Source organism: Sciurus vulgaris (assembly GCF_902686455.1).
Source record: "Sciurus vulgaris genome assembly, chromosome: 2".
In the NCBI taxonomy this organism is placed as follows: Eukaryota; Metazoa; Chordata; class Mammalia; order Rodentia; family Sciuridae; genus Sciurus; species Sciurus vulgaris.
The window spans coordinates 106169606-106197502 of NC_136462.1; the positions used below are offsets into that span (position 1 = coordinate 106169606).

The window sequence follows — 27897 nt, forward strand, 5'->3', positions numbered from 1 at the left end:
TCATGCTGTCCTCACCCCACCCCTCAAAGCCTTTGTACAGAGGCTTCCTTCCCCATTTCATGTAATTAACCCCTGTGCTTCTTTCTGATCTCAGCTCAGACATGATTTCCTTAGAGACACTACCAGAGACCTCTCCAACAAGGTGAAATCCCTTTCCTCTATTTTCTCATAGGAATATGGTCCCCGTCTGTACAGCAGATTTCTAAGTTGTGATTGTGTACTTGTGTGTGTGTGATTATTTCCCTTGTGCTTGTCTCCCACCTTGTACTCTGGGCTCTGCGAAGCCCAAGAACCCTGTGTGCTTTTGCTAAGTGCCATGCTTGGCTCATGAGTGTGCTATAAATATTTGTTAGATGAGTGAACGAAGAGACCAGAGACACCCTTGTGTGTTCTTAGTTGAAATCACACTAATAAAGTCCTGTTTCTCTGGTCTGTCCACTGGGACTTGGGAATAGTGTAGTTGTAGGTAACTCTTGGAGACAATGGTGTCCGTGATCATTGAACCAGGATTTAGAGCCCAAATGCTGGGTTTTGTCCTAGCTTTGTAATAGTGTGGCCTTTGGAAAGTTATATTTCTTAGGTCTAAATTCTAAATTTCACCTACAGATTAGGTGTCTCCTGCCCTTGGGCTGTGCCCAGCTGTTTTCTCCAGGTCCTCGCCTTCCTCCTTGCTGCCTGCCTCCTCAGTTGGAAATGACTGAGGGCCTCCCGCAAAGGTAGGGGAGCGCCTTCTCTGTGGGAGAGTTGGGAGGAAGCACATGGTGTGGGTACTAATTCAGTGGACTGCCGTGGTATTCAGAAACTACTGCTGGATTCTATTTCCTCAGACAAACCAGCTTTGAAAAACAAGTCTTGAATAATTGGCAGGACAAGAAGCTGGTCCCAAGCACAGTTTGTTGCCTACAAGGATGTTAATTCATCAAATTTAAATAACCAAAAGCCTTGATTAGGCATATTTACCCCTTTCTTATTTAATTGGGATGAAATATATGTAGATTGATCTCTCTTCAGCTCAGAGATCTCCATGCAGTACAGAATTTCAAGCTACTGTTGTTTATTTTCTATGAATTTTGCCTAAATCTTTCATGGTAAATGAAAAAAAGTAAGTTGGTTTTCAAACTGGAGTACTTCTTCAGAAGAAACTCAAGAAGTTACCTTCTGGCTCTTTCTCATTCATGGATCCCAAACGGCCTCAGCAGATGGGGTTGAGTTTCAGTCCAGAGGAGGTATCCCCATCCTGTCCCACAGACTCGCAGTGTGAAGCTTGCAACAGTGTCTCTGTATTTTAATTTCTGCATCTCTAGAATGGTTACAGTGGTTCTTGGCAACCTTGGAAGGGTGCCATGAAATCACTGAAACAAGAAAATGAGAAGGATTAATCCTGTAGGATGATGAACCTGTATTTTCTTTAGATTCTCTAGTTTGGATGAAAACCTCCTTTAGTAAATAATGTTTATACTAGTTGTATCTCTACCTGATTCGACAGTGACAATTCCAAATTACACCCCAACCACCCACTTCTGAATAGGAGGAGAAAAAAAAAAAAAAAAAAAAAAAATCAGAAGCCTGCAATTGTGTAACATGTAAATCTCTTCTGGACCAGGGCCCATCGCTGTGGTTTGGCAATACAGCCAGTGCAACATCTCTTTTCTCATCTGCTGGGGGAAAAAAAAAAAAAAAAAAGAACCAACAAAGAAAAAAAATACCTGGAGAATAAAGGTAATCATTAATCTATCAGGCACAAAAAGGAGCCTTCTGAGGATTTCAGGTTCTAACTCACCAATTCAAACGCACAGTTACAAACAGGGAATGCCAATTACACCTGAAGAGGATTAAGCCAAGCTTCAAATCCGGACAGCATTTGGACAGTCAGAGAATCTCACCAGATATCTTCAAGGATCTGCCCAGAGTTGTCTAAGTTTCCATTTTCATGTACTGGTGAAGGTGAGGACCAGAACAAGCAGGTATTGGTGGAACGTGGTCCCTGGAAAAGACTCAAGATGCAGCCTGAGAAGGAAGAGACCGGGAAGAGCTTCAAGCAGAGGCTAGCCTTGAAGAGCAGCTTAGCCAAGGAGACGCTCTCCGAGTTCCTGGGCACTTTTATAATGATTGTGAGTATTTCCTGATTTCCTAAGTTCTGACCCCATAATGCTTCTCTTGCTGCCAAGCTGGTGGCAGAGAGTTTTGCTTTGTTTTGTTTTCTTTAAACAATTATCATTTTCATCTCTTCCAAGAAGCAGCAAGTTACTTCTAGGCGGTTTGGCTGTTGAATGACCATAGTGTTGAGTTTTCATTTACCATTACATACTTCATAGCAGTTGATGGGTTGGAAGAAGGGGAGTGGAGTGCTTTCTTCATTTCAGGGATTTACTTACTCAGAATCTAAAATGGCCTTGTGATTGAAAAGTCAGTTGCTACAAGTTTTTCTTATTAAATAAATAATTGATTTGTATCCAACTTGCTTCCTAAGAGCATTAAGTGACTTGGTCACCTGGAATAGGTATTGTCAGTTGATAAATATGGACGGCAAGATGCATCTTACCAGAAGAGGTGCTTGGCAAGGGTGATGTTGTCAGAGCACTTGACTTTTAATAAATTAGAAACTGCAACCAGGTAGGAACAGTGTGCATGCTGTAGTCTAGCTTCCGTTCTGTATCATTTCTCCCTCTAACTCAACAAATCCCTAAAGATTTTAAAATAATGGACAGTTACCAGAATTTTCCAGATATAAATGAGGGGCTGATTTTAAGAACCTTTGAAGATTTGCTCAGCCACTAACAAGAACTGTACAGTGTGCTTAAGTGACATGGATTCCAGGTTTTCATCCTTTCATGATTTAGCATTCTCGGGATCCTGAATTTTTAGCTGGAGTCAGATCATTTGTGAATAGAAATTATTGTCATTCGGCAATTTTTGACTTCAACTTTAAAAAAATATACTCAAAGATTCCCTACTCCATGTATATATAGTTACACTTTTCTTAAGGTTGTAGAAAATCAATCGCTGATAAAATTTACATATTGAAAGTTCTTTGCTTGGGGGAAAATACACAATAATTTAGAAAATAAGCTTGTATGTGTCAGGCAGGCCAAAATAGAGAAAGAATATGAACTAAAAAATTGAACTAGGGTAACATGAAGAGAAAATCATACATTTTCTGATCTCTGAGAGACTTCCTACTCCATCCACTCAAGTATACTTACATTCCTCACCTTCCCCTGGCAGGAAGTCCTGGCTGCTCTGACCATATTCACTCTCAGAATTTAGATAGGGGAGTTAGAAGAAAAGGAGAGAAAATAAAAGTCAATGATTCTTTGCATTCTAGTCACTGCTTATTGGAAAATCGCTCTAGGCAAGACAGAAATTCTTGTGTCATAAGCCTTGACAATTAGGCTCCAAAGAAAAGAGCAGTTGTCACCACAGACTGATTTCAGCCCTACGGTGACTTGTGGTTCCAAAAAATGAAGCAAATTCAGTTAATGATGCTTAGTGCTCTGAAGAAAACAAAAAGGAGGAAGTGAACTAAACATTTTTTTTTTTTTTTTTTTTTTGCAACTGGAAAAGTTAAAAGCCTCCTTTTTCTCCACATACAAAAATTGTTTTGTTATCCCATTCTTTTAAAGTTGAAGTGAAAGTTGCTTTCAACCATTCCCGGCTCTGCTAATGTAGCATGTCTTTTCAGTGTGAGTTTATGATACATATTTTTTGATTTTCATGGTTCCTTCTCACAATTCCCTCCCCAAGGCAATTCACAGAAACTTTAATCATCCCTGCCTTTCTATCTTCAAGCAGCCATAAAGAGATTTCTAGCTTACCTTGTGTGATAGTAGATAATAAGACCCCCATTTGAGAAGGGGTCCTGCTCAAGACCCTGGAGGAAGGAATGCTACATAGAGGGGCGAGACGAATCTGAACAGACAGGCCTTGCTGTCTTTCCCCTTCCAGTGTTTTTGTTTGGTTTTGGTGCTGGGGATTAAAACCAAGGCCTTGCGCATGCCAAGCACACACTCTATTACTGAACTATCCCCCATTACCCCCACCAGTCTTATAGCATTACATCATACTTTTTGTCCAATCACATTTTCGCAAGGTGATCCAAACTTTAATCACATCTCTGCAATGAAGTCTCCTGTCCATAAAGATTCACAAGGACAGCAGAACATGTGAAGTTCCTGGAGGGGGTGCATCCATTGAGGGCATGGAAACTCTGCCCCTCTCCACATGCCTTATGCATTTCTTCATCTGTATCTTCATCTTTAGAACAAACCTGTAAACCTGAGTAAACATTTCCCTGACATCTGTGAGCTGCACAAGCAAACTAGCTGAACCCAAGGAGGGGTCATGGGAACCCCAAATTATAGCTGGTATGTCAAGCACAGGTAAGACAACCTGGGGCTTGTGAATGCCACCTAAGGAGTTGGGACAGGGGGTCCTGGAGGACTATTTGGCGACTGAGCCCTCATCCTGCAGGATCTGATACTAACTCCAGGTAGACTGTATCCAAATTGAGTTGGAGGATGCCTGGTCAGTGTCCATTCAGAGCTAATTACTTGCTTGGTGGTGGGAAGAAGTCTCCACACCTTTTGGGGTCAACAGACTGTTGGATGTGTATTATTGTGCTGTGAGAGCAGAGGAAAAAGTCTTTTCTAAAACCAGAACTCAAGGTGGGGACTAAAGAAATCATTATCTTAATGTTGTATGTTGAAAAATTACACTTTGTATCTTCTGGCTAAAGGGAATCACTTTCTGAAAGGATTAATTTCCATGTTATATTTATTTCCTAAACTGAGCCCTGAGGTAATCTATAATTATGATCATAATCTTCAATTTTGTTGAAATCCCTGGAGATGTGTAAACAGGTTTCTGCATAAGCTCAGTGTTTTTATAACCAATGTGTTTGCATGGTTTTGATCAAAGATTATCCATATTTTTAAAAATTTCTTAGAAAATTTTCACCTTGCCTTGTTTTTCTAGTAAAAATACAATTGCATGTTGACAAGGTAGGGGGACAGGAAGATTAAAAAGATGGCAGAGGATATGCAAGATTCATCAGTCCTTCGAAGTTGTGAGATTAGTTTCTCTCCCAGAGATTAGGATCTCTCCCTGGGATTCTGATGTCATTTTTCTCACGATTCTCAAAATCTGCTCCAAGAGGAAGCATCTCAAACTCATTTATACCATAGTGTAAATGACACACATAAAGACCTAGTGGTAGCATTAAGAGAGGAGAAAGTCCCTAAAAAATTCTTCGTAAATTACAACTAAAATCATCCAGTTATAAGCCAAAAAGTGGCTCTAATTTGACCTTCTAGACATTCAGATAGATAGATTTTTCATCTTACTCATGTTAGGGAATGGTTCACAATACATCTTCTCCATTACAGAGAAAAGTTTTAAAAAACATTGAGCCACAATTATAATGAGCTCAATTATAATAATTTTATATTAATAATAATAATGAATAGTTAGCTGCCTTTTTACTGTCCTATAAACAGTTGGAAAAAGTGGAGGGCTGAAGGAGAGAAAGTAACTGACCCAAACCAAGAAAGCATCAAACTTGATTTCTTTCTAATTCTGGAGCCTACACTTTCTGAACCACTTCCCATTTCTGGACTCCCTTGGGGAATGACCCTTATAAATCAGACTTCCTCTCCTTCAGTGTTGCTATAGATGGGGGCCATGAGGTAGCTGTTATTTGCTTGTGAGCGTAGGAGTTGAGTTGATGGGTAGGCTGGTGAGATCAGTCGTTGTACCCCAGAGCCAGTGTCTTCACAGTGAACAGACAGGTGTGAGGTAAAGACAGAACAGAAGACCGTTGAGGCCTCTGCACCTGTGGTATTGGCCTAGGGGCATCCAGCTGCAGACCCTGCATTAGCACTGAGACCCCCATGGGAACTCACACTGTCCACCTTCTCCTGCTGTGTTACCTGACTTCATTATGATCTTGAGCAATGAATTCAATTCCTTTGAGTCTTAGTTTCTTCAAAAGGAGCTAACAGTGTTTTTGTGAACACTGAATACACATTACATGTAAATTTCCCAACCTAGGAAATGCCTGGTAAAGGCCAGCTTCCTTCCCCTTCTCAGTGCCCTTCCCTCATCTACTTGAGAGGACTTCTTGTGTTTGGAAACAGCTACTGTGTCTTTTCCTGTGCATCTTAAGGTACCTTTTTTCCAGCTTCTGCGGTGGAGTTGTGCCCATATACAAATGGGACCCCATAAATATGCATACGATTACAATTTATTTGTTTTGGTGCTGGGGAATGAACTCAGCATTGGGGTGCCTAATCACTGAGCCACATCCCCAGCCCCTTTTTATTTTTTATTTTGAGACAAGATCTTGCTAAGGTGTTTAGAAACTCGCTAAGTTGCTGAGGCTGCCTTTGAACTTGTGATTCTCCTGCTTCGTAAAATCTGTTTGTTGGGCTGAACTTCCTAGAATTTCTAGTCATTGCGAGTCATTTCTCATAGGGGCTTTGTTTGCTCCTCATTAGTCTATATGCCTTCCTCTCTTTTCAAACGTTCCAGCATTTCCTCCTGAAGTGGAATGGTTTCCTTCCAGGGCTGAATTTATGATTAGGTTACATCTCCTCATAAAGTGGAGAGGCCCTAAATTCTTTTCTCACCCTGCCAAGCTTCTACATTAGAGATACAACTTTTGGCATCTTCAAGAGTTGGGTTTTTTTGTTGTTGCTGTTTTGTTTTTGTTTTTTTTTTTTAAGCAACTACTTTTGTTAAAAGTAATAATCTTGATCTGCTGTGCTGTGAAGGGAAATAGAAAGGAGCCAACCTGGAACACAGAACATGGAGTGAGGAGAGGATTGGGCAGTGCAGAGGGATGGAAGGAGGAAGCAGATGGCTCATGGTGCTTAAGAAACTTCAGACACCACAGTGTTTCCTACTTCCTGCTCCTGCCCTCCTCTGCAACTTCATGACCAAGGTCACTCCTTGCTGGAGTCACAGAGTTCATAGTTCATAGTTCCATTCTGGGAGAACTCTTAGATACGCTAGCTATAGAAGCTCTGGGGCTTTCAATTATTATTCCAAAGTGTGTTCTGATCTTGGACTAGGTCTTCCTTATTAGGGTGCTTTTGAAACAAAAGAATATATGATTAGCATTCAGAATTAAATAGGAAAAATTTAAAAATAAGCCAGATTAAAAGAGACTTGGACTGTGCAGGCACAATTCAGCTTTGGTCTACTATACTATTTATGATTCTCAGGTACTGGTAAGATAGCCCTGAGATAGGGGTGAGCAGATAGCATTGACCATTTCTGTTGGTGGAGGAGATGAGGCCCAGGCCGATGTGATCATGTGTTCTGTGAATCAGCCTGGAGCAGCTGCCCTGCCTTAGGTTCTTGGGTCTCCTTTGTGGTTTTCCTCCAGGGAGCATAGTGTGCTCATCTAGGTCCTTTTTTGTTTAAATCTTTCCTAGAAGAGGCAGAAAGGAAGGTGACCAATTCTATTCTTCCAGATGTTACAAGTGTAATGTAATTAAGAGACTCACCCAAGATCACCCAGCCCTTGAATGCAGTTGGACTTGATATCCTGACTTCAGTCATTTCTAATGTACAATCATTAGAGAGAATTAACTCCTTTCATGGGAAACAACTAATAGCTTAAAATACAATAGGCATTATAGGTGTCAAAAGATTGTTCTGTGGAACAAACATGATCACAACAGGGAAATTCTACAGAAGATCTTCTCTCAGAGTCTCTGGATCTCTTTGCCACCTGCACATTTGAGCCTTTTGTAACATCCGGGTTCTGAAGTGGTTGAACCACTTCTTCGTGGCTCTGATGAATGTGCTGACCATACATTACACAGTTTTTCCTCAAGTGCTTCCATTTTCTGGATCCTCCTGGAGACCATCTATTTGGCTTAGTGCAAAGAACCTACAGGGAAATGGACTTCCAGGGACCCTGTAACACCTCTCTCTTACTTTATGGCTCGTCGGCACCCTGCCTTTTCTGTTTCCTCCTTGCTTGGTTCTTCTAGCTCATTGCTTTGCAAAGCCCTCCCCCACGCTAAGCCTAAGATGATCAAGATTGAATGTCACACAGAGCCTGAGCTGTCAGTTTACCTGCAGCTGGTAAGTCAGAAGTCTTTGCTGTTAGCAATGCTCTGGCTGATTCTGGTCACAGAAGGTACTATAGTTTGGATTTTGAACATCCCCACAAAGTCCCATGAGTTAAAGGCTTTGCTGCTAGCCTGTGATGCTATTGCCAGGTGGTAGAAACTTTCAGATATGGGGCCTAGTTGGAGGAAGTTGGGTCATTTGGGGTGTGTCCCTGAAGAGGTGTGGGGACCCAACCCCTTCCTCTCTTGCTCTTTCTGCTCCCCAGGTGCCTTGAGGTGAGCAGCTTCCTATACCATGTGCCCCTACCAGGATGTACTATTCTACCACAGACCCAAAGACCAGGGAAATAAACAACAGGAACTGAAACCTCTGGAACCAAGAGCCAGACTCTCCTCACTGATTGTGATGTCATTGCTATCATGTACCAGTTCACATAAGTGAGTGTTTTTATGTCTAGACTATTCAGTTCCAGTGATCTATTTTTACAAACTCGCTCTAGTGTCACATGGCTTTTGCTATAATCGCTTAGTAAATATCTTTTGTTTTCTTTTGTTTTTATCATAATTTTAGCTATTTTTAACCTTTTATTCCTTCATAAGAAGTATACGGTCTATTTATCAAAATTTCTTAATGACACTGTCAAAAATTTGGCTGGAATTACATGAAATTTATATATTATTTTAGGTAGAATGTGACATTTTTAAAATACTGAATTTTCTTATCCATGAATATGAAACTGATCTTCTTTCATACCTCTGCATTTTATACTTCTTATTAAAGTTTCATAATTTTCTTTGTATTAGTAATACATATCTTTTGTTGGATATCTTTCTAGGCACCCCAAAGTTTTTGTTGCTATTATAAACTGCTTTTTGAGCTTTTAAATAAGTAATTATTGAAATCGGCAAATAAAATTATTTATAGTATACAACATGATGTTTTGAAATATGTGTACAAGATGGAATGGCTGAATTGAGCTAATGAACGTATGCATTACCTTACATAGTTTTTTTTTTGTGTGTGTGTGTGTGAGAACATTTAAAATCTAGCCTCAGTGATTTTTAAGTAGACAGCACATTGTCATTAACTATAGTCACCATATTCTATGGTAGATCTCTTGAATTTATTCCTCCTGTCTTTCTTGAATTTTGTATTCTTTGACCAACATCTCCCCAATATTTGGTAACCAGCATTTTACTCTCTGCTTCTATCAGTTCAACTTTTTTAGATTCCTCACATGAATGAAACTATGTGGTATTTTTGTCCTTCTGTGCCTGATTTATGTCATTTAATGTAATGTCCTTATTTCATTTAACATAATGTTCATTCATGCTGACACGGATGACAGAATTCTTTTCTGTTTTTAAAGGTTGGCTAGCATTCTATTGTGTCTGTATACCCTACTTTCTTTATCCATTCCTCTGTTGATGGACACTTGGATTGGTACTGTATCTTGGCTATTGTGAATGGTACTGCAATTAACATGTGCTTCTTCTAGTTTTTAAGTGTTTACCCTCAAATTTTTAAAGAAATGTTCTCTTGAATTAAAGTTAAAAGTAAATCAACATCTCTTCTGAACAACATCAAAACTTTTTCACACCCTAATCCATCTGACATATCATTATTGTCTAATATTTAAATTCTTTATTATTTTTGTTGTCAATTTTTAATAGTGAGTACTTATTTAAATTTGCTATCATATACTGGTTTGTTTGCTAAGAGTTTCATCATACATCTATTACCTTCTTTCAGGGTAGATTCTTGTGGAGTACTTTCTTTTATATATGTATATTTTATACATACATACTTAGATTACATATATATGTTGAAATATATAAAAAATATAATATATATATATTTACCTATTGATAGACCTTTATTTTATTCATTTATTTTATTTTATTCATTTATGTGGCCCTGAGGATCAAACCCAGTGCCTCACACATGGTAGGCAAGTGCTCTTCCACTGAGCCACAACCCAGCCCTGGAGTACTTTCTTAAGGAAATCTTTCAGGATGTGTGTGTGAGAGACAAATTATTTCAGACTTTGTCTGAGTAGTTACTTTGTATTATGAGCAACAAGTTATGGCAAGTTTTAGGTTAGTGGTCCTTTTCAAAGGGTAGATGTCACCCCAACCTCTCTGTTATTGCTCTTGGCAAAACTGTCTTCAGTCTCATTTTGGTTCTTAAGAATCTGCCTTTCTCTGGCTACTAATGAAAGTTCTCTTTGTTTTTTATTCTGACTTTTCACTACAGTATGACTAAGGATGAACTTATTTTATTTCTAGGGCTTTGGGATTCATTGTTTGTCTTCAATTTTTGCCATTTCTGGAAAATTCTCTTCTTTATCACCTTGCCTTTCCTGCAGTCTCTCTATTTTCTCTTTTTAGAATTTCCAATATATTTGTATACATGCTTGATCCTCTCACTCTTTTTCTTTATTTCTCTTAACTGTTCTTTTATATTTATTTCTCTTTTTCTCATAATCCATGATGAATTTTGTATAGTTATTGTCTCAAGTTTATCTTCCAATTTACCAATTCCCTATTTGATTGTATCTAATCTTCTGTTTAACACCTTCATTGACTCTTCATTTCTGGTAAAATATTTTTTATTTCTGCAAGTTTTGTTAGTTTTTCTTTTTCTTAAATTCTTTTCTCACACACTTAGTTCCAATATATTTATCTTTTTTTTTTTTTTTTTTTTGGTGGTTCAGGATTGGACGGAGGGCCTTGTGCACACTAGGCAAGCACTCTACCAACTTAGCTATATCCCCAGCTCCTAATATATTTATCTTATTTTAGGAAACTACATTCACATCCAGTTTTGGAGGAGCTAATCATTTTGCTTATTTATTATCCACTGTTATTTGTGAAGTACCTCTTCCTTCAGTCTTTTGTAAATTTGCCTTGTAAATTCTTCAGGGAGGTTTATGTTTCTCTGTGGGAACTTCATGTGGTCCAAAGTAGTGGAGTCATTCTTCTAGAGAAGAAATTCACATGCTTCTGCTGGTTTCCCCTGGTATAAAACCAGCTAGAGAAGATTATTATAAAGTGGAAAACGGAAACAAGAAGATCAATGGATGCAGGTGCCTGGTGAAGAGCATTGTTCCTAAAGAACAACTTTCTGTTTCCTTTCTCCCTAAGAGGGATGTGTGACCATGAGTAACCAAGAGACCCCATGCTTCCTCCACACAAGGCTGGTCCCGTTCAAGTCCTTGGACCTTGAGTCAGCAGCTGAAGGGAGATTTTCCTGTGGTCTTCCCCTCATCAGTAATGAATACAAAGAGCCAGTCTTACCTGGGAAATCTCACAGTTCCAAAGGACTTGGGGAAAAAAGTCTGTTCTGAGTCACTGCTCTAGGAGCTGCAGACTGCAGAGCCACACTTAATTCTTCCCAACAGTACTGTTTTTAATCCCTGAGTTTTCATTTTGACCCAGAAAAAGTTGTTATTTTCATTGACTTTCAAAAGGGAACTATTTCTTTTTCCTACTTTCCAGAAGTGGGTTTGGTTGGTTTTTCTTTAGTGACAAAGTTTATTGTATCACCTTCTCATTCCTTGACAAGAAAGGAGAACATAGGAGTAGAGCAGAAGTTGGCTCCTCTTTACTCATCGATGCTGTGAAGATGCAACTTAAAATAAAAGACTGTGAGGAAGGCAAGTCTCCTAAAGGTGATCTAACAACCACTGGAGCTATTCAGATTGCTGAAGCAGTCTAGCAGTGAAGCCTTCTCAATACATCAAAGGCACCTAGTTTTATGTCTGGGATATGATTGCCGAGTTCACTGAACATGCAAAGCAAAGCAAACGACTTAAGAGAAAATATGACAGCAAAATGTGACCCATTTCTCCATCTTGTTAGGTTGACCAATCATGCAAAGTCATAGACCTGACATTGCCAGTCAAGAACACAAGGTCCAGTTCCGCTCGTCATAGAACCAGCTCACATAGTTAAGATTCAGTTTGGAAATCTAGACTTCCTTATAAGAAAACCTCCCACTAAACTTATGGATCTAACAATAGGTGATTGGTTAAAGAAGTGGGGTAGATCCAAGCAATAAACAACTCTGTGACTATGAAAGATAATGTTGCATGCTGATTTGCAAAGACCAAATGAAAAAGCAGGCAGAAAAAGGTATGTGTAAAATACTCCTTCTTTTACACACACATGCACATGCACACACACATACTCACACACATTTTTGACAGAACATACCAGAAAGTATTGGTATTAGTTCCCTGTGGAGAAAAAAATTTGAAATCTGGGGCAGAAAGGAGATAAATGTCTCATGTTTATTGTGTACTCTTTGGTAATTTGAAAATTTGTGCATGTTTATATGTATTTTCTTTAAACTTTTGGTCCCCATGAAACAGCTTACCCCGTGGAATACATCTCTTCCAAGTCTTTTAAGGAATTGCTCAAAAGTGTTCTGAAAAACCACTAGTACCACAAGATGAAAATGAGAATAATAAATAATATAAATGCATAATTAGTTTCTTATTCTGGCCCTTGGGATTGTGATCAAGTTCCTTTCCAGGTCAGCATTTGGAATGAGTTGAGAATTATAAATGCCTGGAATGCATCAGAATGGGAAAAGATTGTTTTTCTCAGCCTAGTGGAGATCATAGAGTTTAGTCACCTCTCATTTCTGAGGCCTGAGTTGGTTCTTGATACTCTTTTCTACTTGAAGAGCACTGACATTGGCCACTTGCCTGCTCACCTGACTCCCAAGTCACAGATTCATGTCATTTTATGAGCCTTCCCTAATACCATCTCTTTTCCAGTACAGCTGGTTCACTTTTTTCATACTTTTAAAATTACAATTATTCAGTCTCAGTAATTGTACAATTAATGGGTTTCCATGGTGACATTTCCAGACATGCATATATCATGCTTTGAATGTATCTACCTCCCTCACTATTCTTATACTCCCCTCTCTCTTTCTTAGCCAGATCCCTGTCCTCTTTCCCCTTCCCTAATAGTCTGTTATCTATTATAAAGTCTTATTTTTAAAGTTTCCATATATGAGAGAAAATATACAGTACTCAACTTTCTATATCTGGCTCATTTTGCTTAACATTATGATGACTTCCAGTTCCATCCATTCCCCTGCAAATGACATGATTTCGTCTTTCTTTATGACTGAATAACCCTCCTTCGTGTATATATGTTGTATTTTCTTTAATCACTCATTCATTGATGGGCACCTAGGCTGATTACATATTTTGAGTTTTGTGAATACTGCTGCAATAAACGTGGAAGAGCAGGTATTGCTTCTGTATACTGACTTCATTTCCTTCAGTTATATACTTGGGAATGGGATAGTTGGGTCATGTGGCAGTTCAATTTTTAGGTTTTTGAGGAAACCCCATAGTGCTTTTCATAGTGGTTGTATGAATTAAAATGCAAGTTTGATTTGCGTTTCCCTAATGGCTGAAAACATGGAGCATCTTTTCATATATTTGTTGGCCATTTGCACTTGTTCTTTTGAAAACTCTCTATTCAGATCATTTGCCCACTAGTTGATTGGATTACTCATTCTTCTGCTATTAGGGCTTTTTTCTAGTTCTTTACACATTCTGGGTATTAATCCTTTGTCAAATGAATACTAACAAAGATTTTCTCCCATACTGTAGGTTGCCTCTTTACTCTTTTGGTTGCAGAAGTGTTTAGTTTGATTGCAGTCCCATTTGTCAATTCTTGTTTTTTGTTTCCTAAGCTACTGGAGTCCTATTCAGGAACTTGTGGCCTGTGTCAACATCTTGAAGTGTTTCCCTATGTTTTCCTCTGGTAGTTTCAGAATTTCAAGCCTTAAAATGTAAGATCCATTTGAGTTGATTTTTCACAGGGTGATAAATAGGATTCTAGTTTCAGTCTTCTACATGGTTGTCCAGTTTCTCCAGAACCATTTCATAAAGAGGCTGTCTTTTCTTCAACATATGTTCTTGGCATCTTTATCAAGATTCAGATGGCCGTAGATATATGGGTACAGCTGGTTCTTGAGGGGTGGTTGATCTCATTCTGATATCTTCTCAGGCTGCAAGCCACCAAACACTTTTAACCAGAATGTCCAGATTTCAGCCTTGGTTCTTTGTGACTATTTTTGTTATGACTGAGAAAGTTTTATTTTCCAATTGAAAGACTAACTGCCTGGAAAGCTGTGCATAAATATGCATTCTGTCCTTATAAAGGGAACAAGTAGACCCACAGAGGCAGTGGTATTGTCACAGAAAGAGCACAGGGTAGGGAGTCAGAAAATCCGACTCCAAATTCAGATGCTGCTATTTTGTAGCAACATGAATTTTTTTGAAGTCACTCCGTGTTTCAGTTTTTAAATGGGAGTGAAGTGTTGGGAGATATGACAGGAGGGATGTATGTGAGCCTATGTGGCCTACATGTATATGTGTACGTGCTTTAATATTCTTTTCCCCATCCAGCAGTCAAAATTATACGCAGTTAAAGCTCGGACCCAAAACTTACTACTTATGTGAATGTAAGATGTTGTCTTGATCTCTCCAAGCTTTGATTTCCTTACTTGTAAAATGGAGAGAGTAAGAAGATCTGAATCATAAGGTCATTGTGAGAACTAGTGGGCTAATGTATGGAAAGCACTTATTTCACAAAAAAGCACTCAGGAAACATTAGGCATTATGGTGGTGGTTAATAGTAACCATTATATGTTTGGATATAGTCACGTAACTGGATAGGTAGATATACACAGGTGGAATAGCATGGGTGTAGGACATCCATGACATAGGCTGGAGGACCAAGGTTTTCAGACAATGCTGTGCTGACAGCTTGCCATTTATTGCAGAAAGCAAAATGATTACAGACACAAGGAAACCTCTGGGAATTCCCATATTGACTCCCTTCTCAAGGATGAGGGTTGTGGATCTGGTCTCTCTATGACCACTGCTATGGATAAAAGTTTTGCCTGTAGTGAATCCTTCATGTGCTTTGGCCTCCTGTCTTGCTATGAGATTTCTCCCTCTTGCACATGCTGTTATCATTGATGCCATCCACCATTAGGTTCTCACCAGTGCTGAGCCAGTGATGAAAACATACCCTCAAAATTCCAATGCTGTGAGCTTAAATAAACCTCTTTTCTTTATAAAGTACCCCTGCCTAGGCATTTCATTATAGTAACAGAAAATGGACTGATACCCAGGAGACCTTCTATTAGAATTTGAATTTCCTCACATGCAAGACCAATCCTTTTCTTTTCCATCCTACCACTTGGCAAAATTCATTGAGGCAATAACATGCAAAACATTTTTATTTCAGACAATATCAGAAGAGACACCTTGATCTTATAGCATCTTGTATGCCTTTATTAATGTAATCTCAGTAATATTACATGAAGTGATTTCATAATTTGGGGAGACAAATCTCAAAATATTCAATATCTATTTAGTAAGGCCAGAATATAAAACTGTATCTCCATCTGTACTTTTTCTGGGCATAAATGCTTAAGCCATTCATTAAGAAGTTTATAACACTAATTACAGTACCACACTTTAGGCATAATTTCCTTGTGATTCTCATCACTTTTTGGCTTACTACAGTTGTGTGTCTTCCTTTCCTGCAAGTCTGCAAGCTCCTGTAAGAGGTGTGCCTGAGTTTTTGCATCTACTACTACCAGGCACCATGTTTTGTTCTTTGAATTTTTTACTACAGATATGGAGGAACAAATTAAGGAAGGATGGAATAACTGAGTAAATTCCAAATATGAATTAGGGGGCTTGTAAATTTGGGGAATACTAATTTCCCATGGTTTGAATTTTTCAAAGGCAGATTCTGAAGCACAAGTCTGGATATTACTACTTGTCTTGCACGGTGCACTTGAGGACAGTTTAGTGTAAGTGAAGGACACACATGTTAACTTTAGGTTCAGAATATCTTTACACTAGCTCTGTCATCATTTGAATTACTTAATTTCTTTGTCTCAGGGTTTCTTTAGATGGAAATAGGAGAGATTTCTTCCCACTTGGATTATTAGGGGAACCAAATTATATGCATGTGTGTGTGTGTGTGTGTGTGTGTGTGTGTGTGTGTGTGTGTGTAAATATATATGTAAATATATCTATCTCTCTATGTACGGAACAAATCAGTTGATTTAAAATAGGAGTTGCCATAGATATGCTCTTTTAGTACTGACTTCTGAGTTATGAACGTTTATAGCATATAATGACAAATTACCTACTTGAAGCCATTTTTAATTTGTCATGTATTCCTTTTCTATTTTCAAGAAGATCTGTGGCAGCATAAAAGGTGAAGCCCTCATACATAACTCATGTATGGGTTGCTCTGTTGCTGCCTGCTTGTGGCCTAGCAAACATGCCCCAGTCTGGTACTATTGGATTAAAGGAGGATAGTTGTTTGCTGGAAAAGTCTTTTGAAATAGACATCATTACCCTACATACATGTATGTTACACTAATGGTATGAATCTACATCATGTACAACCATAGAAACAAAATGATATACCCCATTTGTGTATAAAGAATCAAAACACAGTCTGTACAAATAAAAGAAACATAAATTTTTTTTTTTTAAATAATCAAGTCATACTGGCTGAATGAGATTTGGAGGTTCTTGGGTATTTTGAAATGGCCACCTTAGTTACATCTTTGGTTCTGGTTCAGTTACTTCTTTTGCTTTGGCTCTATTTCTTTGGCTATAAGTTTCTAACAGGGCAGGTAGTGTTGGGGAAATTGTTTGACACCATGGGTCTTAATGTTGAGAATAGATATGGATTCTAAACAAGTCCCTTGCTGACAAGTGTCACAGCATTCTGTGTGGCTAATGCATATGGTTCATCAGTGTGGAAAAGGTCCATTCCAGCATTATCTCCAAGCCCCACCCAGGCCACTCACTTTAAGTATTAGATAAATTTGATCAGCATTAGGATGTACAGAACCATGAACTTCAGAAGTGGAGCAAGAAAGAAAAGAGGGTTAACTCTGCTCTTCTGTCTAGCTTTCCACTAGTGAGTCTTTGGCATCTAATGAAAGTTACCATGAGTTAGAAACCAAGCCAATAAAAAGCAGGAAAACAGGTCTTGCATAAATTGAAAAAGCTGGGTAAAATCACCAACATATCTAGTTGATTTCTGAGAAAGCAAGAGATTGAAAAATAAAGGAATTTTCTCTCTAGGTCACTAGGAAGCTTAAGTGGAAATGCTCATACGTTGGCTATTTTCTGAAGCAAGTTAATTACATCTATTGTCACCAGAAAATCACTTGACTAGGAATTAGGCTCCCAAATTACCTGCAACCTTAATCTTTTCTCCTCAAACTGCTGTATCTGGTTTACAGTGAGGCCCTTTATACTAGATAAATTGATAACAGATGGCTGCTGCCTGGGGTCTCCAAGTCCTTAGCTTTCCTAGACAGCCTTTTGCTCTCAACAGGCAAAGAGAAAAACTGATGCACCTCTTCTGCATCCTACAGAAAACTGTGTCCTTCCTGAATATTTCCACTCATTCTGGGGGGCATTGGTTGTTTCTGATGACCTACTCTATCCATTGTAATGGTCAAGAGTTCTGTGACAGAGTGCTTGTTCCCTTATGATGGTGCAAAATTGGGCAAGTTGCTTGACCTTTCTCAGTCTCATTTTCCTCAGCCATGAAGTGGAGGTGGTGATACTTCACTCCTAGAGTAATTGTGAGTTAATGATGGAGTAATGATAGAGCAATACAGTATGCTTAGCATGGAACCTAGAGCAAAAGAATGCATCAAATAGATGGTAGCTGGTATTTGTATTCCTTTATTTACGATAGACTGATGACTGAAGACGTAAACATTTTACAAAAGGAAGATACAAGGCACTTTATTTTTCTCATCTTTGGACAGTGTTTCATGCATCAGGGAATCACAGGCTTTTTACAAAAATTACAACTTTCCCTGGTGGTCCCTAACCCAAGGTTGTATGCATTCACACACATTTTGCAAAGGAATTCCTAAAATTCATTATCTACTGCTTTTCTGAAAGGCCTCAGTTTTTACATACTCTTCAAACAAATATTTACTGAGTGTCTGTTATGCACCATGTGTTTTGCTAGGAACATCTCGTTTTACACTTTAAAGGAAGTAATAAATATGCAAGAGATTTAAGAAAGGTCAAATACAATAAAACCTGTGGGCTGATTCTTCCCTCTCCCCATCCCCAGCAATTCATTTCATGATAATCACTTCATCATGTTAGGTTTCACATTGTGTCCAGTAAACAGCCCATGACAGGGGTCATGGCTCAATTGGGAACTTATCAGCACTCCCAAATGGTATTTCTTAGAAATTATACCTCTTATTGTTCACAACTTACATTCCAACTAACTTTTTCTCTTTTTCTGCTTTCTCTTGACAGTAAGGAAAACTTTTTTTCCTCTTGCTTATGTTTTAATATTTTCTATCTTTCATCAAATATTGTTTGAATATGGACTATAGAGAAGAATGAGCCACCCTGATGGACATTGTAATTTTGGTGGGGGACCATAAAATAAGATGGCATATAATGAAGGAAATGCGATTGAAGAGGTGAGCAAAGGCTTAATTTATCATTAAAAAGTTCCATGAAGGAGGTAGGATTTTAATTCAGAGTTAAGAATAGATTGTCTAGTGGGGGATGTGCAGGGAAGGAACATTCCTTCTGTGAGGTACAGTGTGAGCAGATGTGCAAAGGTGGGAATGACAGCCATCAGCTCCAAGAACTCAGAGTGACTGGCATGCAGCATGAGTGAGCTGGGAGTCCTGAGACAAGGCAATGGAGTGCCCTCAACACCAGCAGGAGGATTTGTGTTGGCACTTCCTGAGCAGTGGAGAGGTTGCAGCATGTCTGCAGCTGTGACATCTAGCAGGGCCAATATGTGGTGAGAGGTTGAAAGTGGAGACACTGGTTGGAGATTATAGAAGGCTCAGCAAGATATGGCACTCATTGGCTATGGGTGATCAAGGGAGGGAAAGGGAAGAAATACCAGATGATTCCAGACTGTTCAGCCTGGTGATTAGGAATGGTGGGGAGCACCTCTTACCATTTAATCACACATCAATTCTTCCTTTCAAATGTTTTCCTTCCATTTACTCTGAAATTCTTTCTGTTGCTTCTGCCTTACACAGAACCTGATAATAAACACAGCATTTTTCTGTTGTTACTTTTCCTACCCAAAACACCGACTATGGATGTTCCATCTTTGGAGAGTAATCACAAATACCAAAACAACTCGAAGGTCTTGTCAGCTTCATACTTTCCCTGTCTCCTCAAAATCATGACTAGGAATGAAACAGCAACTATTTCTAATGTCTGTCACAGATGTATTTTCTACCTTATTTGTATGGCCAGTAAGTGAGTTAAATTCATGGGTACAATTGTCTTAACTCAGTCACTCTGAACTGGTTTTCTTTTGAGTTTACATTTAAAGCAATATCCTACATTTATTATTGCCCTTTGCTGTTTAACTAGTGCCTTCATTAATGTTATCTCATTTGATCCTTTATTGAAAAATCCTAGGGCAGATTTCTTTTTCCCCTTTAATAGAGAAGCAAACTGAGACTGAGAAGCAATGCATTCATTTATACAACCAACAAGCCTGATAAAAATGCATAGGATCTGATTACTTAATTACCTCCAATATATCAGAAACTGTTATAGATACAAAGAAATTTAATATGCAATCTTGAGAATTTTCTTTAAAAATTGCAAAAGCCAGTTAATGCAATGCACCATATGGGAGAAGATGTCCATTTCTGCAACCTAAAGCTTATCAAGGTGAGATTCTCTGGAAGTCTGAGGAGCCCCAGGGACTAGAAATGAAAGGACAGGTATTCAGGAGAAGAGAGAATTCAGGGAGGACACCATGCTCCCTCCACTTACTGAGATGTGAAAAAGACTTAGGGTCTTAAGAATGGGTCTGAACAGACTCTGGAACCTACATGATGCTCACCTTTGGAACCCTGTTGTAAAGAAGCCACCATGTTGTTATGAAGCCAGGCCACACAAGGAAGTCATTTGTAGGTGTTTGGACCAATGCTTCAGCTAAGGTATCAGTTGGCAGCTGACATCAACCACTAGATGCATGAATGCATGAGCCTTCAGATAATTCCAGTTCTCTAACCCTGAAACCAGCACATTTGAATACAAGTGGAGCAGAGATGAGAGTTTGCCCTGACCAAACTCTACCCAACCTAAAGATTCATAAGTGAAATAAATATGATTATTATAAGCTTGAGGGTGATTAGTTATACAGTATTGGATAACTGGAACACAATGTTCATGTGATATTTTGAATTACTGTTGATCTTCAAGTCCATTAGTAAGTTCTGAGTCAAGTAGAAAGCGGTTCTATTTGCAGAAAGGCAGTTAAGTAGGTTGGGTTGATGAGAAAAGAGAAAGCTTGGTGAATCTATTTGGAGAATATGATAAGAGATGGATGAGAAGTTTTGGGAACACAGTGAAAAGTAGATCTGTGGCTTGGTCACGTTCACTATTTCCTGCGTGGTTTTGAGGTTTTTCAAATTCTTTTGGAGAAGGTAACTAGATTAAGCAGGTTAAGAAGGTAGAAGAGGTCTTTTGGGTTTATGTGATAGAAGGAGGTGTTGGTGGTAGACTCAGGAAACAATTCCCAACCAACAGAGACTACTAGACTACTAGCATATTATTGGCTGTTGGTATGGAAAGAAATCTTAGCGACTGTTTTCTAGCTAAGGAAACCAAGAACAAGCACTTGTAAAACAACTAGGTACTGACTGCATATAATTGATAGTGCAATTAAATTTCAGAAGAGAGGTCATGTTTGGTGAAAAGAATATTAATGGGTGATGAGCTGATGGAGAGACCTAAAAAATAAAGACAGGATAGATATGATAGCAAGTTCTTTCTCTATCTAAGGGGAAAGCTGTGGTAATTCTAAAAGTTAAAACAGAAAATCATGTTGAAAATTTTTATCTGCAATACCTTACAGGACAGTTTTCTCCTCTCCCTTTTGGAGGGGAAAAAAAAATACCCTGAACATGCAAAAGGAAACCAGTTTGGGTGGCCAGTTCTCCAATCAGACCATGATACACTAGAATATCCAAGATCCATTTGCCTGAGCTGGGAATACAAGCACAGAAATAAAAGAAACAGACAAAGAAAGACACTATTAGGCTATACCTGTGTTCTTTGTTGCTTTTCAAGCTACAATAAATATATTTTAAAATTAAGACCCAATGCTGCAAATCTGGGCTGCAATCTCTTGAGTGGTTATTCTCGTGAGAATAACTAAAACTCCCACATTGTTCAACTCCACTCCTGTTCCTTTCCTGCAGCCCACAACATTGATTATCTTCTCTAGAAAAAGCAATTTCAGCATCTAGGGTGAAAGAGGAGAACATTCATCATAGTGAAATTTAACAGGCAAAGGTCCTCCCAGGTCCACTTGAGCCATTTAAAGCATTTATATTCCCTCCAGACTAGCACAAGTACATATGTATCAGAGCCATGAAAAAGGGAAGGTGCTCATTTGGAAAGCAGTGACTGTTTGGTTTGGCCTGGCTCTGGGTGTGTCTCTTCTCAGCCCTGGTTGTCTAGACAGGTCATCTCAGCTGTCAGTTCTGTTTTATTCCTCTTTTCTGTAGATACTATTAAAATGCTAGTCAGTTTGGAAGTTGTGCCTGGAACATGTAATTGGCTTTAAATGAAAAGCCAATGTGGGTTTAATTCTAACAGTGTTATAATAGATAGGGATTCTAGGGGAAAAAATGTCAGATCTATGTGAAATTGGTAGGCCATGAAATGAACTCAGGCTTTTTTTGCAAAGGGAAAGAGTTGCATGTTCCTACTGCAACTTTATCTAATGTTCAGTACAGGGTTTGGAGCCAAGACTGAGTGAAGTCTGAGTCTGCAATGTGCTTGTGATGTGCTGAGCAAGGGCTTCCCTCACAGGCCAAGCTCTCCTCCCTCTCCCTTCTGCCCAGCAGTTAGACATACAAGGTGGATGGAGCTTAGCACTGGGACCCATGGAACCTCCCAAGATCATCTGTGTGCCATCTATCCTCTGTTTTCCTGGAGGAGTAAGCAGAAATCATTCTATGTATATTAAATATCTGCTTATAAATTCTGTTGCTGTGAAGGACCTCACAAATGAGCCCCCATGAGAGTGATATGGAATCGATTAATCTCTATCAGGAAATTGTGCACGACCTTTCATACTTCAGTTTTGGACTCTTCCCTTTTCATCCCTTGGTGAAGAGACATCATAGCTGGTGGTTATTTGCCTGAGAAGAAGCCTTCACATTTTTAATCTTGTTTTTCCCAAAATACATTTGTTTATGAAACTTTTCCTCATATCTTCTATTTCTTGCTTGATATTGAACTCTCCTTCAAGTCATAGTAGTCTCCCCTTATCCACAGTTTGGTTTTTTATAGTTTGCTACCTGAAAACAACAAAAGAAGGGTAAGAATAATGCAATAATTTATTGAGAGAAAGAGAGAAAGAGAAAAAGAGAGAGGCCACACTCACATAGCTTTTGCTGCAGTATACTGTTAAAATATTATAATAATTGTATTATTAGTTATTATTGTGAATCTTTTACTGTGCCTAATTTATAGATTAAATTTTATGATAGGTATTATGGTTAGTTGATTTTTTGTGACTATATAATAAATACTTGAGATAAATCAACTTATAAAGGGAAAAAATGTTTATTTGGGCTCATACTTTTGTAGGTTTCAGTTCATGAACAATTGGAACCATTGTTTTGGGCATGTAGCAAAGCAGAACATCATAGTAGGAGCACATGGTGGAAGAAAACCACTCACCTCATGACCAGGGAGCAAAGAGAGGAAGGAACCAAGGTCTCACAATTCCCTTCAAGGATATGCCCCCAATGACCTAAAGACCTCTCACTAGACCCCATCTTTTAAAGTTTTCACAACCTCACATTTGCACTCTCCTGGGAATTAAACATTTAACTCACGGGTATTTGGGGAACATATAAGATTCTAATTATAGTAGTCATGCATGTATAGAAAAAGTTCATATATATATGAATATATACCATATGTAAATATATATATGCATGTATCTGTCTATTTTGTATTTTGCACAATTTCAAGCAGAAAATGGGAAACTACTGCAGGTGTTCTTTGGTTATAAAGTCAAAACTTAAATATTTTCCATATTCTAGGAGAAGTTTAGTCAACTTGGCATATAAAATAAATTATCTAATGATTCCTACAGACCAAAACTTTTATCTCCAAGAACATAGTGACTTTATAAACTAAAACATGATGATAGTTGGTGGCCTTTCGCTATTATTTTTCCATTGTCAAACTTGTACGCAACCATTCCATGTTTCCCAAGAACCCTTCTTAACTAAATGTTTCTTTAATAAATTATGATTAAATAGTTTTAGCCAATTATCCAATGAATGTGTGGGACCCATTTTTTAAAATATTGGGAAATATGTGGTTAATAAAAAGAGGGGTGTATAATGGAAAGTATTCTTTCAGTATGCAAAAATTCAGTCCCTCTCCACTCTGCCAATGGGATCCAACCCCATTTCCTGGTGCTGTGTATTCATGGAGAGTCCATTTTGTATAGAAATGAATGCATACCATGTATTCTAGTACAATTGGCAGTATCTTCTTAAAAATAAAAAAACTTTAATAATATGCCTTTCTTTCCACTTTGGTCCACATAACCCTTTCTCACTCTCTTTCATGACTGTCTAGTAGTCTGCTGAATGGATGTACCATAATATATTTATTTCAAACTTTTCTGAATACTGATTCCATTCTCCAGAATATGTTCTACTGGCTGAAGATTGTGGAAGACTCTATGCCATACATCATTATTCAGCTCTTTTCAGAGTGCTTGCTATGAGCACAGCACTGAGTTGGTGCCATAGTGAATAGAAGATCAGTGAGTTGGCAGCCTCAGCTCTCCTGGAAACTGTAGACTTGTTAGGGAAGAAGAAATAAAGATAAGGAGGGCCTGGTTACAAAATTGATCCCCCTACAGTTTTCCTTTGTTTTCTTGCATGTCAGTCATTCTAATACATGGAATAATTGCCCTTCCCATGTATTGATTGTATATGATTGTTTATGTGCTTCATCTAGCTTATAATGGGAGCCACTACAGCAGGAGTCTCAAACTCAAATACCTACATGGGCCAGGAAGGCCACCTAAGTGAAGTGAAGTGAAATGAAGTGAAATGAATTGAGGTGGGGTGAGCCAATTGGGTAGGCCCAAGCTCTGTTTAAAGGGAACAACCAGTAGCTACTCTGCCCCAGAAGATTATTTTTCCAGGAGCTACTGGATCTTCTTCTTGATTAAAAGACATCAAAGGTTAAGAGGTATATGTGATATTTCTGTTTTCTTTTTTTACAGTCTTGTGTGAATCTAAAATTATCTCAAAATAAAGATTTCAATTTTAAAAAGACTGAAACCTAAATCACTGTATAAAATTACCTGATTTATAAATGTAGACAAAACTTTCACATAGCATAGGCCCAGAAAATTTTATCTATAAGCTAGATGCAGGCTGGATCCATCATTTTGCTATTTGTGCATACCTGGAGCATTGATTTGATTTGTATAAAGACTGAGGTAGCCCAATCCACGCATTTGCTTACAAAATTCTTCTTGTTACTGTGAGTTTCTGTTGCTTTTGACTATGGCCATCCCCACTTAATGATTGAATTTTCCTCTCCTTCTAGGTTCTTGGATGTGGCTCTGTTGCCCAAGCTATCCTCAGTCGAGGACATTTTGGAGGAATCGTCACTATCAATGTCGGATTTGCAATGGCAGTTGTAATGGCCATTTATGTAACTGGGGGTATCTCTGGTAAGCAGTAGAAATAATAAAAGATACCATCAGATCAACCATTCCAATGTAGTAGCACAGTGCTAGGTGTTCACATACCTTAGTTTATTTTGATTTCAATAATCCTACAAGAATATGTATTTGATCCCATTTTATAGGTGATAAAATGGCCAATAAATGTTGAATGACTTATGCAAAGGCAACATTCAGCAAGAGACAGAGTTAGAATTCACATATGATTCATTCCTAAGTCCGGTCACTGCATCATATTCTTCGGCAGCAGCACTCTTTTACTTGCTCTCCCCCATACTTAGAACCCTGTGAATAGCTCTAGTAAGAGCACACCAACAGAGGCAAATCCCTGGACAAAAACAGAGAGTCTGGGTCTTTTGCAAAATGCACAGTACAAGTGGTCATCTAATTCTGCCTTAACAGGTAGGCTGATTAGAAACCATTTGCAAGGTTCTGAGAAGCAGAATGAAAGGATGATATTTAACTCAGTATGTGAACTTAAGAAGGAACTGTGGAAGGTCAATCTTTCAGCAGCCTGGCGTGGGTACTGAGCACAGAGGCAAGACTGTTGGTGATAAGAGAAGAAGGGGCACTGAGAAACCACTGCATACTGGGCACTGTGCTGGATGCTGGTCCTTCCTAATCTCCTTTCTCCTTTGCAACTGCACTCAGAGATGGGTGTTATTGTCTTCATCCCATAGAGAAAACTGAGGCTCAGAGAAATTCAAGAATTTGCTAGAAGGCCTTCAGGAGCAGAGACAAAACAAAGATGTGATCCAGGTACCCATGACAGTAAAGTTCACATTCTTATATAACATTTTCAATAAACTATAATGGGCAAAAGATCCTGGCAGAGGACCCTGAAGTTACTCTGGTTGGCCTTGTAACAAATGCTGCCATTGGAGCACTGAAGAATGATTGCCTAGACTCCTGAAATTCCAGGACAAGATCCCTGAAATTGTCATTTACTAGCAGGCACTCTTTCCATCTTATAGCCAGGCTTAGATCCAGGTGTCCAGTATAGTTTCCTGTGTCTCCATTTGAGCTCCTGTTGAGCTTTTGCTGTGATCACAGCACCATACAACCTCCCTCAAGGCAAACTTAAGTAGGGTACAAGGAATTTCCCTGAATTGCCTAGGCTAGATTAGAGTGCATAGAGACCAATAAAAACGCTCTTAGCTTAAAACAAGCATGCAGGGTGCTCTATTCTGTCCCCCACAAACTCCCAGTGCATTCATACAAGTGATTTCTGCAAACCATGAAATTAGATGTTGGCATATTTTCAACTATCTTTTAGGTGGACATGGGTTGAAGTATTTTGCTTGCATAGTACCCTTAACTAAACAATGTCAAGTAGTAGTATTTGACCCAGACTCTGCCAACATAGTTAATACACTTCGCCATCACTACAGTACTAATCTGTTTGCATCTACTGTTATAATTAGAGACTGTGGGAGTCGCCATAGGAGGAGAAAGGGCAGGGACCAGCAGGAAGGATAGACAGAGTGAGGGAATGGCATGGATACTTCTCCTCTGGTCCCTTTACTAGAGTTAAGTTCTTGTGGGTAGAGGGGTGAGGACCAGAACTGATGGTACTGCTTTCACTAGGAATTGTTCTGAAGTGAGGCCCAGAACCTAAGTTGTTTATGAGAGATGTTAAGACCCCCAAATATAAATTGAGCAGGGTCTGAGCCTGGCTAATGAAAAATAGATTGAGTTGGAATGTATCCTCTATCACCCCATCTCTGGAATCTAGTGTGGTTCAGGTTCCCTGATGAGTGGTATCGTGAAGACGCATAGAAACAGGGACATGCCATGACATCCACACAGATAATAGCATCAGTATTGGACTTAGCAGCTGCAAGAATAGGAAAGAAAACTGTATGTGGGAGGTAACTTTCTCATGATGGCTGTGGCTAACATGTTGGTTTGTGGCCACATGTAGGCCTTCTTTGAGGATTCCAAAAATAACCAGTGTATACTGAGTATAAGTATAAAGGTGATTCCATTTTGTGGTCACAGATGGGTGAGGCCAACTGATATTTGGCTTTTATATAAAATATCCTCTTACTATGAAGAATTTACAACATCCTCTTCCCTCATGAATGTGCAAATCGAAACCAACCAATCAGAACTGAGAACTCGCTAATGTAGCATCCCACACAAGGTATTTAGGCCACCTGATGGCAACATTTGAATTAGTATTTTATAAGTAAAATAAATTGACTAAAAAAGCAAAACAGCTATGTTTGATGATAAATGAAATCCAGGCATTTCTGTCACAGCATTGTCTTTGAGTATGGGGCAACGGTATTTACCTAGAAGAGAACCTTAGAAGTTTACTCCGCTCACCCAAGACTTTTATCTTGAGCTTCAGGAGCTCCAACTGCACCCCTGGGCTCTTTATGAATAATCTGATCATCACAGCAATATTGGCAGAGCCAGTATTTGACCATGGGACTCTCTGACTCTAGTGCTCATGTTCTTTCCACTACACTGCCCTGCCTCATCCTTACGGTGAGCCAAGGGTCACCCCTAAATTCTGCAGGGGGAAATTTCAATTAGCCACTTGGCCCCCAGGCAAAGCAGGCAGGGTGCCATTGGTTGCCTCCCTTTCTGAACCCTTCTATCACCTCTGGGACCCTTTTCCTCATTGCTTTGAAAAGACACACTTTCTCCAATCCCCCAAAAACTTTCCCTCTTTGTAGATCTATGTAGTCTGAGTTATCTAAATAAGGCCTCTGATTACTTATTATATTGAATACTTGCTATCTTGTCTCAAATACCTACTAAATAAATGCCTTGCATTGTGAGAGTTTCAAAGTGACTAATTGTCCCAAACAGGATGATTGTGAAGAGCTAAAAAGAACGAACCTACCTATGTGGAATTTTGTTTGGAAGAGGAATTCATTCAAGAAGTCTCCCATTGGTGGACTGATCTGGGGGGAAGCATTTTTGGTTGGAGGTGATTTCACAGGACCCCATTGTCTTTTTTCAGTGG

The 27897-nt window shown here is 38.9% G+C and overlaps 1 protein-coding gene across 2 annotated transcripts in view; it reads left to right on the forward strand.

The window, feature by feature from the left end:
- The first annotated feature begins 1970 nt into the window (after positions 1–1970).
- AQP9 (aquaporin 9) overlaps positions 1971–27897 on the forward strand; it is a 41179-nt gene continuing 15252 nt past the window's right edge. Inside the window, exons 1-3 of one of the 2 annotated variants that reach the window (XM_079125939.1) lie at positions 1971–2111; positions 4261–4379; positions 24779–24905. In XM_079125939.1, coding sequence (XP_078982065.1) covers positions 24863–24905 — 43 coding nt within the window. In that variant the 5' untranslated portion in view covers positions 1971–2111; positions 4261–4379; positions 24779–24862. The remainder of the gene's footprint in view (positions 2112–4260; positions 4380–24778; positions 24906–27897) is intronic. The other variant, XM_079125938.1, reaches the window with a different exon arrangement.